Source organism: Vicugna pacos, chromosome X (assembly GCF_048564905.1).
Source record: "Vicugna pacos chromosome X, VicPac4, whole genome shotgun sequence".
Taxonomy (NCBI): domain Eukaryota; kingdom Metazoa; phylum Chordata; class Mammalia; order Artiodactyla; family Camelidae; genus Vicugna; species Vicugna pacos.
The window spans coordinates 94,783,390-94,797,528 of record NC_133023.1 but is presented as its reverse complement, the minus strand read 5'-3'; the positions used below and the strand labels follow the sequence as shown (position 1 = coordinate 94,797,528).

General features: G+C 41.2%; 1 protein-coding gene across 3 annotated transcripts; it reads right to left on the bottom strand.

Moving 5' to 3' along the window:
- Positions 1-1,967: 1,967 nt before the first annotated feature.
- On the bottom strand, positions 1,968-4,718 carry LOC140692008 (cancer/testis antigen family 45 member A8-like). Of its 3 annotated transcripts, none has more exons than XR_012067604.1 (3): positions 3,684-3,790; positions 2,642-2,735; positions 1,968-2,257 (listed from the first exon to the last, which is right to left on the bottom strand). XR_012067604.1 is itself a non-coding variant. In XM_072956662.1 (3 exons), exons 1-3 carry the CDS (start codon positions 4,715-4,717, stop codon positions 2,158-2,160), a joined length of 369 nt encoding a protein of 122 aa, XP_072812763.1. In that variant the 5' UTR covers position 4,718; the 3' UTR covers positions 1,968-2,157. The 3 variants fall into 3 exon arrangements, 2 of the variants coding, with proteins under 2 accessions (XP_072812763.1, XP_072812764.1); XM_072956662.1 differs by lacking the exon at positions 3,684-3,790 and adding an exon at positions 4,543-4,718; XM_072956663.1 differs by lacking the exon at positions 3,684-3,790 and adding an exon at positions 4,621-4,718.
- Between the last annotated feature and the right edge of the window lie 9,421 nt (positions 4,719-14,139).

Here is a 14,139-nt window from a genome sequence, read left to right as displayed (position 1 = left end):
AAGATTATTTGAATTTCAGCTGCTGTTCTACATGTGGTTTTGCTGTTTTACCAATCAAAGCTTCCCCATTCCACCTGGTGTGCAGTATTGATTGGGCAAGTGCTTTTTCCCTATCAGTTAGATCAGCTGGGAAGGTCAGCAATAAATCATCACATCTTACTTCAGGTGCTGATCATAACATAGAACTCTCGGTCATGTGATGCCCACTGACAAGTGACATGGAAACCTGCTTGCCTGAGGGACCCAGAACAAGAGAAAATTCTCTGATTCGGTACCGATGGCCTTGTTGCGGGGGAGGGGGGGTTTCCTGTGTCTAGTTTTGACTGGAAAAAAAGAATATCGTGCTTAATTTTCAGTTATTACTTCACAATACGCAGGCACCACCTGTGTATTAAGAGTTCTAATTGCTGCACACCAATTTACATAAATTTAGCAGCTTCAAACAGTACAAATATATTATCAAACAGTTCTGGAGGTCAGAAGTCCAGGCAGGTTTGATTGGTTTCTCTCCAGAAGGTCTCACAAAGTTGAAGTCAAGGTGTTGCTTATGCTGGGTCACTGACTGGAGACTCAGAGACAGAAACTGTTTCCAAGCTCTTTCAGGTTATTGGCAGGTCTAGGTTCTTAAGGCTATAGGACTGAGGTCCCATTTGCTTGCTGTCTCAGCTGAGCCCAGTCTGAGCTCCCAGGACCACCCTTATGCCTCCTTAGGTGCACCCCTCCACTTCCCAAGCAGTAATGCTACATCACGGTCATGGAGGCAGGGATGCAGATAATGCATGGGCCATAAACATGAACTTCCACTCACCAAGACTGATCTTGCTACACAAACAGCTGACTGTTCAATGTGCTAGCAGCCCAGACCAACACCGAGCACCTGATATGGCACCGTAACCCCGAGTGGTCAGTTGGCAGCTTGACTATTTTGGTCTGCTTCAAAAATAATCAGGGAGAGGGCAGCTCTTGGTTTGCACTGGAATAGACACTTATTCTGGATATGGCTTTTCCTTCTCACCCACAGTACACTTTAAAAAACCAATATTTATGCACTTAGAAAGTGCCTCACCAACATCATGATCCACACAGCATTGCTTATAAGCAGGGAACTTATTTCTCAGGGCTCATGCTCATGGATTTCACTGGTCTTATCATGTCCTCATTTTACAAGTCACCCTGAAGTGGCTAGTTCAACTGAATTGTGAAATCTTCTGAAACCTCAGTTACAGTTCTACCCTGGTGGCAGTGCCTTGTGGGGTGGGGGCAACATAATCTAGGAAGTAGCAATGTCCTTTCTTAGGGTCCGATATGTGAAACTATTTCTACAGTAGCCACAGCGCTTGTCTTCAGCAATGAAACGGTGACAACGTGAAGGCCTCCCCTCAATATTACTCCTAGGTACTGAGTAGCAAAATCGTATTCCCCATCCCCACAGTTTTAGGATAGGCTAGACTACCAGTCTTCATTGCCAGTGGAGAAATGTTTTCAACACGGGACCAAACAATGACTCCACTGAAATGCAAGTTGAAACTGCCAGCTGACTACCCTGGATGCTCATCCCTCTCAGTCAAAATGGGGTTCCTCAATGGTATGGAGTGATGGAACCCACCTTCAGGAAACTGGGTTGCAACTACACAGGGCCCAAGGAGGAATATGTGTGGAACACCTAGGGCTCTTCTTAGTACTCTCATGTTTTGTGATTAGAGTTAACAAGAAATAACAACTCAATTCAGAGAGGACAGCTGATGGTCCAGGCCCTTCTGTAAATTAAGGTTGGAGTCATCCCTCAGGTCAAGCACCAAAACCAGCCAAGCTGCTGCCTCGGGGGAGGACTAAGAAATAGACAGCAAAAGGATGCAGAAATAAATACCAGCTAGACATGGTGACATGCTGAAGAAACCAGAACTGTAAAGTATTTACCTGACGACTTAATAACATCTCCCGCCTCAGCTGGAAAGACAAACAACAAATTAAATGCTTAGGGCAAATGCCCAGTTTTACTAACAGAAATGTATAACGTTAAAGTTCTAATGCTTTTACTTAGCCTCTGGAGACAATTTTGTTAAGTAGCACATGCTAACAGGCTTTAGCAACATTCCATCCCATTCTAGAAGACAGCAATCTGGTCATTATTTCTTATTGATCATGGTGATAACAGGATTATATCTTTGGGGTGCAATCACCTGTGTTGAGAAAACGCTCAGAATCTTTTTGTTCTCGTAGCTTTTCAAGGTGCTTAATTAAGTCTGCTCTTTTAAATCTGAAAATAAAGGGACAAGTCATTAACCGAAAGACATGCAAAGAAACCGTCATGCAGGAGCACTGCAGGGAATAGAAAGGGGAGCTTCCTTTTAGAAAAGAATTAAAAAATGGGTGCTGATGGCAAGAGGCAATCCAGTAAATACAAAGAGTGTCAACCAAGGTTGAAGGCCCAATCAAACTCTGGTGTGAAGAGAAGTCCCCTTGAGCTTCAAGGAATGAGACAGACAGCTAATATCAGCCTAAGTAACTGTGAAGATGGCACTAACTCTCATGAAGGACCACGGTCTGAGAAACATAAGGCAGGGCCTGTACCCACCCCTCACCCCAGCACTGCACTGGGCCCAACTCCTTAAAAACATCGGAGCGTTCCTTTTACACCCACCTTGCTGCTTCCTTGATGGCAAATTCAACATATTGTGTCCTCACTTCTAGAGATCCTTGGGCTCCATCAAGCAATGTGAAGGCTCTTTCATATTCTGAAGATATTTTTAAACATAAACCTTTAGCATTTCTCAAATATGAAGAGGAACTAGAACTCAGTCTTGGTGGATCCACTAACTCAGTTATCATTCTTCAAAGGCTAGAATGTTACACAGTATATGCCCACTCAAGTCACCTTAGAACATCTACTAATGAAACTCTTGTAGACAATTACCAGATTAAGAGAGGAAAAGGAGGGGAAAGAGAGAAAAAGAAAAAGAAGAAAAAGAAGGGAAAAGCGTCATAGTGTCACATTTTAGTCAAACTAAAGAGGAACCATCCTCAGTTATGTGAAAGCTTGCTTCTGGCAACGAATGAGCCTTAAGAGGTAGGTTGACTCTATTCTAAATCATAGAATGAGACAGTCTTCCAATGGTTTAGTTGATGGAAATTGTTATTCTGCTTACTTCGTCCAAACTGTCGAATTTCCTTCATTAACTGATGTTTTATATCAGCATTCATTTCCACTGGGCGTAATGGCAGTTTTTTGGCATCATTCCCAGCACAGACGTTGCCATGACTTTTGGGTCATCTGCATGTAATGACTACTCCTACAAGGGCATTACTGCCAGCTTTTGAATCACTCCATCCTTGCCGAGGCTGCTTAAGTCACTGGACAGAGAATCCAATTGGTCAGGTGGAATACCATCTCCTGCCATATTCATAAGCTCTGGTGGAGCAGACTTTCATAAGAAGGACTCACATGGGGTGTGACCAATTTCCCTCCTCTCCTCATGGATATTGTGAATGACAGGGCCTTCTGGGAACCTACTCTAGAGATTGAGCTGCAATTAGGTATCTTACATCAAGCCTACATGAACATCCTCAGTTTCTAAAACTGTTTATTTCATAGTAGGAGGATACGCCAGAGAGAACCCTCAGAATTGAAAATTTCTCAGGGGGACTCAGACAATAGGTGGAAAATGGGCAAATGAAATACTTACAATTTGAATTCATATTGAGAAAGAAGTAAGCAGGCATGGGACAGAGAGGAGGGGAGGGAGCCCCAGAGGACCACGTGGTCGGGGAGGGCCTTCTGATTCTCAGGGGGTGTCCCGTGGGCAGAGCCTGGAGGAGGAGAGAGAGCCAGCCTGTGCACACGCAGAGCAAGAGCTCCAGGCCGCGGTAAGGGCAAGCGCGGGGCCCCAGGGAGGAGACTGGCCAGCGACCGGAGAGTAAAGGACAGAGGCAGAGAGAGCAGGGAGGAGACGACAGGACACGTGTTAGGAGAGGGCGGCGGGGCCAGGTCTTGCAGAGCTTGGGGACCAGCGTCGGGAGTTCAGATTGTGTTCTGAGTGCCCAGGAAAGGTGATGATGTGTTTTCCAGATGAACGTGGCATGATCTGATTTCTGTGTCAACATGATCACTCCAGCTGCAGGGTTAGACAGTGAGGGTCAGACCCCTGGCCAGAATGGAAATCAGACAGATCAGATAAGAAGCTATTATCGTATCTGGGTGAAAGATCATGTCAGAGTGGACTGGAGGGATAGAGAAAAATGGTGAGATTCAGGAATTTTTACAGTAATTCTTACAGGGGAAATGGCAAGGGAAAGCAGAAAAAAAGAATGAAAGGGGGGTTACTGATACGAGAAGAAAACCAGCAGATCGCGGCGCATGGGAATCCAAGAAAGTTTCCATGAAGGAGCGAGTGAACAACTGTGTCAAACATGGCTGAGACATCAATGGCAACCTCAACCAAAACTGGTGTCCTTGATGAGAACAACTCCCGCAAAGTGGAGGAGGCAGAATCCAGACCCTGCTGGGTAAGGTCCTGAAGAGGAGGTGATAATAGTCATTCTTACTATCTTCCCCGGACATGGATAGGGCCCCGGAATGGGATTCTCCCTCTTCGTCCTGTTTCATTGGCAGCAGGCCCATACCCGGCTTTTCCTCAGATAAAGAGGGACTCTCGGGTTCTCCACAAAGTTCCATTTGGTTTTCAGGCCCGACGGCAAACTCCTCTGCTTCGTCACTCATCACTTCCTGAGAAACATCAATGAACACGTTCCAATCACAGCAAAACTCCATCAATCACAAAATTGCAAATATTTTCTGTATGTCTATACAGCCAAGAATTTGAATCGCTAATTTGAGTTTTAACCACGGTCCAATATTTACCGTACTTCAACAAATACTCTCTTCAGGAAAAGCAACTTAATTTTAATCCGTCTATTTTATTATTTTTAAAAAGGAAGCTAACACGCAAGATGTCGTCCAAAGCCAAACATGGTGTAACCATGAGTAATCAGGATTCTTGGGGAACGGGCAGCACTCAGCAACAAAAAAGTGGATTACTTCTTTGAAGGAGGAGAAACCAATTTGTGTCAACTCTTTTTTTTTTAAATATCGTGGGGTTTTTTTAATTGATTTTTCTGGGTTTTTTTTTTTTGGTGTGTTTTCGGGGGGGGGGAAGTTATTAGGTTTATTTATTTAATTTTTTCTTCTGTAATAGAGGTATTGGGGATTGAGCCCAGGGCCTCATGCATGCTGAGCATGGGCTCTACCACTTGAGCTATACCCCCCTCAACATTTGTGTCAACTCTTGTTAGGAGAAATAATTCCTTTCCTTGGTCCTCATTTTAAAAGGCCAACATAAACCTGAGAATCTCACAGAGACAGCTGAAGAAAGGACAACTATCGGCCTTTATCCTAACATCTCTCCTGAACTGAGACCCAATAATCCTAAACCAAAGAGTACTCAAATACAATAGCATATAAAAGGGATATACATCCTGTCTTGTTTAGATACACTGCAGGAAGGCAAGATTGGTTTAAAATTTTATTTATTTATTTTTCATCTTTTTTATTAACATTTTTTATTGATTTATAATCATTTTACAATGTTGTGTCAAATTCCAGTGTTTAGCACAATTTTTCAGTCATTCATGGACATATACACACTCATCGTCACATTTTTTTCTCTGTGAGTTATCATAACATTTTGTGTATATTTGCCTGTGCTATACAGTGTAATCTTGTGTATCTATTCTACAATTTTGTAATCGCAGTCTATCCCTTCCCACCCTCCACCCTGCTGGTAACCACAAGTCTGTATTCTCTGTCTGTGAGTCTATTTCTGTCTTGTATTTATGCTTTGTTTTTGTTTGTTTGTTTGTTTTTGTTTTTGTTTTTTAGATTCCACATATGAGCGATCTCATATGGTATTTTTCTTTCTCTTTCTGGCTTACTTCACTTAGAATGACATTCTCTAGGAGCATCCATGTTGCTGCAAATGGCATTATGTTGTCGGTTTTTATGGCTGAGTAGTATTCCATTGTATAAATCTACCACATCTTCTTTATCCAGTCACCTGTTGATGGACATTTAGGCTGTTTCCATGTTTTGGCTATTGTAAATAGTGCTGCTATGAACATTGGGGTGCAGGTGTCATCCTGAAGTAGATTTCCTTCTGGATACAAGCCCAGGAGTGGGATTCCTGGGTCATATGGTAACTCTATTCCTAGTCTTTTGAGGAATCTCCACACTGTTTTCCATAGTGGCTGCACCAAACTGCATTCCCACCAGCAATGTAGGAGGGTTCCCCTTTCTCCACAGCCTCTCCAGCATTTGTCATTTGTGGATTTTTGAATGACGGCCATTCTGACTGGTGTGAGGTGATACCTCATTGTAGTTTTGATTTGCATTTCTCTAATAATTAGTGATATTGAGCATTTTTTCATGTGCTTTTTGATCATTTGTATGTCTTCCTTGGAGAATTGCTTGTTTAGGTCTTCTGCCCATTTTTGGATTGGGTTGTTTATTTTTTTCTTATTGAGTCGTATGAGCTGCTTATATATTCTGGAGATCAAGCCTTTGTCCGTTTCACTTGCAAAAATTTTCTCCCATTCCGTAGGTTTTCTTCTTGTTTTACTTCTGGTTTCCTTTGCTGTGCAGAAGCTTGTAAGTTTCATTATGTCCCATTTGTTTATTCTTGCTTTTATTTCTTCTAGGAGAAAATTTTTGAAATGTATGTCAGATAATGTTTTGCCTATGTTTTCCTCTAGGAGGTTTATTGTATCTTGTCTTATGTTTAAGTCTTTAATCCATTTTGAGTTGATTTTTGTATATGGTGTAAGGGAGTGTTCTAGCTTCATTGTTTTATATGCTGCTGTCCAGTTTTCCCAACACCATTTGCTGAAGAGACTGTCTTTATTCCATTGTATATTCTTGCCTCCTTTGTTGAAGATGAGTTGACCAAACGTTTGTGGGTTCATTTCTGGGTTCTCTATTCTGTTCCATTGGTCTATATGTCTGTTTTGGTACCAATACCATGCTGTCTTGATGACTGTAGCTCTATAGTACTGTCTGAAGTCTGGGAGAGTTATTCCTCCAGCCTCTTTCTTTCTCTTTAGTAATGCTTTGGCAATTCTAGGTCTTTGATGGTTCCATATAAATTTTATTATGATTTGTTCTAGTTCTGTGAAATATGTTCTGGGTAATTTGATAGGGATTGCATTAAATCTGTAGATTACCTTGGGCAGTGTGACCATTTTAACAATATTGATTCTTCCAATCCAAGAGCATGGAATATCTTTCCATTTTTTAAGGTCTTCTTTAATTTCCTTCATCAATGGTTTATAGTTTTCTGTGTATAATTCTTTCACCTCCTTGGTTAGATTTATTCCCAGATATTTTATTACTTTGGGTGCTATTTTAAAGGGGATTGTTGATTTACTTTCTTTTTCTGTTGATTTATCGTTAGTGTAAACAAATGCAACTGATTTTTGAACGTTAGTTTTGTACCCTGCTACCTTGCTGAATTCTTCAATCAGCTCTAGTAGCTTTTGTGTTGACCTTTTAGGGTTTTCTATATATAGTAACATGTTGTCAGCATATAATGACACTTTTACCTCTTCTTTTCCAATTTGGATCCCTTTTATTTCTCTCTCTTGCCGGATTGCTGTGGCTAGGACTTCCAAGACTACGTTGAATAGGAGTGGTGATAGTGGGCATCCTTGTCTTGGCCCAGATTTTAGTGGGAAGCTTTTGAGTTTTTCACCGTTCAGTACAATGCTGGCTGTAGGTTTGTCATATATAGCTTTTATTATGTTGAGATATGTTCCCTCTATACCCACTTTGGCGAGAGTTTTTATCATAAATGGGTGTTGAAGTTTATCAAGTGCTTTTTCTGCATCTATTGATATGATCATGTGGTTTTTGTCCTTTCTCTTGTTGATGTGATGTATTACATTGATTGATTTGCATATATTGAACCAGCCTTGTGTCCCTGGGATGAACCCCACTTAGTCATGATGTATAATCTTTTTTTATGTGTTGTTGGATTCTATTTGCTAATATTTGGTGAGGATTTTGGCGTCTATGTTCATCAGTGATATTGGCCTATAATTCTCTTTTTTGGTAATGTCTTTGCCTGGTTTTGGTATCAGGGTGATGGTGGCTTCATAGAATGAGTTTGGGAGTATTCCCTCCTTTTCAGTCTTCTGGAAGAGTTTGAGAAGGGCTGGTATGAGTTCTTTGTATGTTTAGTAGAATTCCCCGGTGAAGCTGTCCAGTCCTGGACTTTTATTTGTAGGGAGGTTTTTATTGCTATTTCACTTTCATTTCTAGTGATCGGTTTGTTCAAGTTGTCAGTTTCTTCTTGGTTCAGTCTTGGTGGACAGTATGTTTCCAGAAACTTGTCCATCTCCTCTAGGTTATCCAGTTTGGTTCCATATAGTTTTTCATAATATTCTCATATGATATTCTGTATTTCTATGTTATTTGTTGTAATTTCTCCATTCTCCTTTCTTGTTTTGCTAATTTGTGCTCTCTCTTTTTTCTTCTTTGTGAGTTTGGCCAGAGGTTTGTCGATTTTATTTACTTTTTCAAAAAACCAGCTTTGGTTTGATTGATTTTTTCTGTGGTCTTTTTAATCTGTATTTTATTTATTTCCTCCCTAATCTTTATAATTTCCTCCCTTCTGATGCCTTTTGGGGATTTTTGTTCTTCTTTTTCTAGTTCATTCAGCTAGTGGGTTAAATTGTTTATTTGAGATTGTTCTTCTTTTTTGAGGAAGGTCTGTATTGCTATAAACTTCTCTCTTAGCACTGCCTTTGCTGTGTCCCATAAATTTTATGTGGTTGTGCTTTCATTTTCATTTGTCTCAAGGTATTTTTTAATTTCAGCTTTGATTTCCTCATTGACCCATTGGTTTTTCAATAACATATTGTTTAATCTCCATGCTTTCCTTTTGTTCTTCTTTGTTTCTCTATTGTTGATTTCTAGTTTCATGGCATTGTGGTCAGTAAAGATGCTTGAGATAATTTCTATCTTCTTAAAATTGCTGAGGTTTCTTTTGTGCCCAAGTACATGTTCAGTCCTGGAAAATGTTCCATGTGCATTTGAAAAGAATGTATATCCGATTTTTTTGGGGTGTAATGCCCTGAAAATATCCACCAAATCTAATTTCTATTGTATTATTTAATTTCTCTGTTGCCTTGTTTATTTTCTGTCTGGAAGATCTGTCTAGTGATGTTAATGCGGTGTTAAAATCTCCAACTATGATTGTATTCCTATCAATATCCCCCTTTATCTCTGTTAGTAATTGTTTTATGGACTTAGGTACTCCTATGTTGGGTGCGTATATATTAATGAGTGTAATATCCTCATCTTGTATCACTCCTTTAATCATTATAAAATGTCCTTCTTTATCTTTCTTTATGGCCTTTGTTTTAAAGTCTATTTTGTCTGAAATCAGTACTGCAACACCTGCTTTTTTGGCTTTTCCATTTGCATGGAATATCCTTTTCCATCCTTTCACTCTCAATCTATGTATGTCCTTCTCCCCAAAGTGGGTCTCTTGTATGCAGCATATTGAAGATTCTTGCTTTATTATCCAGTCTGCCACTCTATGTCTTTTGACTGGAGCATTTAGTCTATTAACATTTACAGTAGTTAATGATAGATGTGTGTTTATTGCCATTTTGAACTTATCTTTGCAGTTGATTTGGTATTTCCTCCTTGTTCCTTTCTTCTTCATTTTGTGGTTTGGTAATCTTCCTTTGTATTATCATGGATTTTATTTAGTTTTGTGACTCCCTTGTAAGTTTTTGGCTTGTGGTTACCCTTTTTTGTAAGTCTATTAGCCCATTACTGTAACTGTTTTTATTAAACTGATAGTAACATGATCTCAAACCTATCCTACCGAGAACAAAAAATTTTAAAAAGAAAGAAAGAAAAAAAATCTGTATTTTCCTGCCTCCCTCTCCCACTCTCAATGATTTGTATGTCTTCTTTTATAATTTTGTATTTATTTTATTTGTAATTCATGAGTTATCACCTTTCCAGTTATGAGTTTCTCATTTCTGTAGCATCCTGCTGCTTTTCTATTTAGAGTAGACCTTTCAGTATTTCTTTTAGCATGGGTTTAGTGTTGCTAAACTCTTGTAGTTTTTCTTGTCTGTGAAATTCTTTATGTTTCCTTCTATCCTAAAGGATAGCCTTGCTGGATAAAGTATCCTAGGCTGCATCTTTTTTTCATTCAGGACTTTGAATATGTCTTGCCACTCCCTTCTGGCCTGTAGTGTTTGTGTAGAGAAATCAGCTGAGAGCCTTATAGGGGTTCCCTTGTAACTCACTCTTTGCTTTTCTCTTGCTTCCTTTAGGATCATTTCTTTATCCTTGACTCTGGCCATCTTGATTATGATATGTCTTGGTGTGGGTGTATTTGGGTTCTTTCTGTTTGGGACCCTCTGAGCTTCCTGTACTTGAATATTTGATTCCTTCTCTAAGTTTGGGAAGTTTTCAGTCATGATTTCTTCAAAAACATTTTCAATCCCCTTTGATCTTTCTTCCCCTTCTGGGACCCCTATTATGCGAAGACTGGCACGCTCTCTATTATCCCATAGGTCCCTTATGTTGCTTTCATTTGTTTTTTATTTGTTTGTCTTGTAGCTGTTCTGATTGGGTGCTTTCTATTGCCCTGTCTTCTAGGTCACTAATTCGTTCCTCTGCATTATCTAGCCTGCTTTGCACAGCCTTTAGATCTGTTCTCATCTCAGCCAATGAGTTTATCAATACTACTTGGCTATTCTTTCTAGCTTCAATTTCATTTTTGACATATTTTATATCTCTAAACACTATCTCTTTTTGTTCCTTCAGTACTTTGATAACTCCTTTTTTGAAATCTTTATCTAGTAGGCTATCAGTGTCTATTTCATTGATCGCTATTTCAGGGGATTTCTCTTGTACTTTTAATTGGGAGTGGTTCCTCTGCTTCTTCATCTTGCTCCTATGTCTCTGGCACTGTGGCTTATGGAGTATCAGTTATTTATTGTGGTCCTTAAAGGAGTTTATTTATTTATCTATTTAATACCTATGTAGCAATACAATTTAAAAAATAAAAAAAGGAGAGAGAAAGAGAAATTTAAAAGAAGGGAGAAAAAAAGGTTTGAAAACAGTGTATAATCAATTATAGAAGCGCAATTTGAATCGGACTAGCTTTCGAGTTGGGACGTCTTTTTTTTTAACCCTTAAAAAAAAAGGAAAAATGATCCAAAAACGATATTTAAAACCTATTTATAATCAATAACAGGAGATCAAAAACAAAAGAAATGAAAATGAAATCAGGTGGATTTTTTAAAAAAATAATATAACTACTTTAAAAGAAAAATTTAAACAGGAATTAAAACTAGAAGCATATACAATTGTTTAGAAAGTAGAAATTAAAAAGGTAATAGAAAATAGAACAGATAAAAAAAGATAAAGAGATAATATTAAGAGAAGGGAGGAAAAAAAGGCCTGAAAATAGTGTATAGTCAATTATAGAAGAGCAATTTGAATTAGAGTAGCATTCGAGATGACATATTGTTTAAAACCCTCCAAAAAGAAAAAAGATCAAAAATGACACCTGAAACCCATTTACAATCAACAACAGGAGATCAAACCCAAAAGAAGTGAAAATTCTATCAAGTGGATTCTCTTTAAAAAACAATATAACTACTTTAAGAGAAAAACCCGAAAGGAATCAAAACTAGAAGCACACACAATTGTCTAGAAAGAAAAATTCAAAAAGGGGACCAAAACTAGAAGCATACACAACCATCCAGAAGGTAGAAATCAAAAAGGTAATAAAAAATAGAACAGATAAAAAAAATATGATAAAGAGAGAATTCTGAAGAAGGGGAGGGGAAAAACGGCCTGAAAACAGCGTACAATGAACAACTGAAGAGTAAGTTGAAGCAGAACAGCAGTCGGGTTGAGATGTCTCCCAAAAAGCTCCAAAATAGGAGAAAAGAAGAAAAAAACACATTTGAAACCTGTGTACAATCAACAACAGGCGATCAAAACTGAGAGAGAATAATGACACGACGTGGATATTTCAAAATAACAATACCATTTAAAAAAATTCAAAAGGGACCAAAACTGGGAGGATATACAACTGTTTAAAAAGCAAAAATCAAGAAAGTAACAGAAAATACAACAGGCAAAAACAGATCAAAAAAGGGGGGAGGGGAGCAGGGGGTGTTCTCCTGGAGACTGTGTGCTCTTAATGAGAAGTCTTTCTGTCTTCGCCCCGTTTCGCTAGCTCGGCATGTTGTTTCCGAGGCCCTCTGTTGGAGCCCTCCTCTCTGCTGCTCCCAGTGCCTGTTGGCAAGCAGATCGCGCCCCCTCCCAGCACAGCGTTCCTGCCAGACCGGCGGGGGGCCACCCGCGGTCTCCAGGCGCAGGTCGCTCCGCAGCTCCGCACCGCCACGCGCTCCGCCCCAGGTCGGCGCTCTGCAGGAGGCCCCGGGAAGACCGCGGATCAGCCCCGTCCCTGCTCCGTGTCCAAACTCAGCACCTTGTTTGTTCTGGCGGTGTGAACTTTGCGAGGCACTAGGGCGGAAGGATCCTATCTGACTTGGGCTGCAAACAAGTCACTGTCTGGCCTCCGAGGCTGCCGAGCCCCCAGGCGCGGACTCAGGTTTCGCCCCCGCCCCCACCTGGGTGCCATGCGCTGGAGGACATGGCGGCTGTGCTTGAGTCCCGCCTCTCCTCACCGAAAACCTTCCCTGGGTTTTCAGAGATGGGGGTATGCACCCTCCCCCCTCTCCCGCCCCGGCACATCAGCTGTGCTGTTTCATGGAGGGCCCAGGTGGTTCGTCCCTGTGCACCCATTCATCTACGTTGTGCAGCACCCTGCAGTCCCCCAGGGCTGCCTCAGCGCAGCCATCTCCGTCCTCCGCCCGGCTCAGGAGCTTGTCCCAGCCCCCAGCTCCCAGCAGGTCTCGGGCTGGGTGTCGCAGGGACCCTCTGTGCCCATTCAACCCAGTTCTATCAGTCAAGGGCTGCTCCGTACAGATCCGAGCCTCAGGGGCTCCCCCTCTGTCCCGCTGGCCTCTCCGTTGGAGAGGGGGAGACCCAGCGAACGAGCGCCAGTCCTCCTTTGCCGCTCTCTCCCCCGGGACCAGTCCCGCACTGTTTTGCCTTTTCGTCTTCCTTTTTTTTTCCTTTCTCCTACCAGATTTTTGGTGTCTTTGTCTTTTGAAGAGGACAATGTTCTGTCGGAGTTCTGCAGGTGCTCTGGTTGGCTGAGTGGGTCTGTAGATGTGAGTCTTGGTGTATCTGTGGGAGAGGGTGAGCTACGTGTGTCCTACTACTCTGCCATCTTGGCCTCCTCCTCGGTGTGGGTTTTTCATAGGTGTCTAAAAAACAGTGTTGTTCAAGTCCTCTTTTTCCCTATTCATCTTCTGACTAGTTGTAGCCATTATTGTGCTCAACCTAAAGATTAGCTAGAGGTGAAATCTTATGGTCTTCTCCAGTCTTTTCTGATTGAGTTCTGCCCTGGGCACACATGGTTTTCTAGATCCCCTGGTATACAAGGGAACATTTCAAAGCCCTCATTCTCCAAAATATTCACTCCCCAGTTTCTCTTTCCAGAATTTTGGCATGTCTGTTGTTTGCCATAGGCATCAGCAGCTTGCTCAACTGCCTTTCAATGTCTTTGAGGAACATCCTTCATGTAGCTGCTTCTCCACCCTAAGAGAGTTTGGAGTTCAGCAAAAGAAAAGCAATCAGCCCCCTTGGTCAGTCCTTCAGGGAGGCCTCTAGACAGGTTTAAACAAACACAATCCTTGGGAATAAGGTCTACTCTCCTCCCTCCAGAGCCAGGAACTCACACTTGAAATGCAGGCCGATATCCTCAAGGCCACTGCTACACTGAGGGGTGGGTGGAAGTGGGGCAGGGGCAAGAATAAGTTAAAATGCCACAAAATTCTATCACATTTCAATGGCTTTTCTCCTGATTCAACATTCGCTTGGCTGATGTAAACTTTTGACTGTCTTCCAGCGTTCCAATAAATTTGACCCCAATCATTTTTCCCCTGTGTTTTCAGTGTTTCTGGAGAGGGGTTAACCCCCAGAGTACCCTACACCACTTTCAGCAATATCACTCAGTTCTGTGAGTACCATCTTGAAGT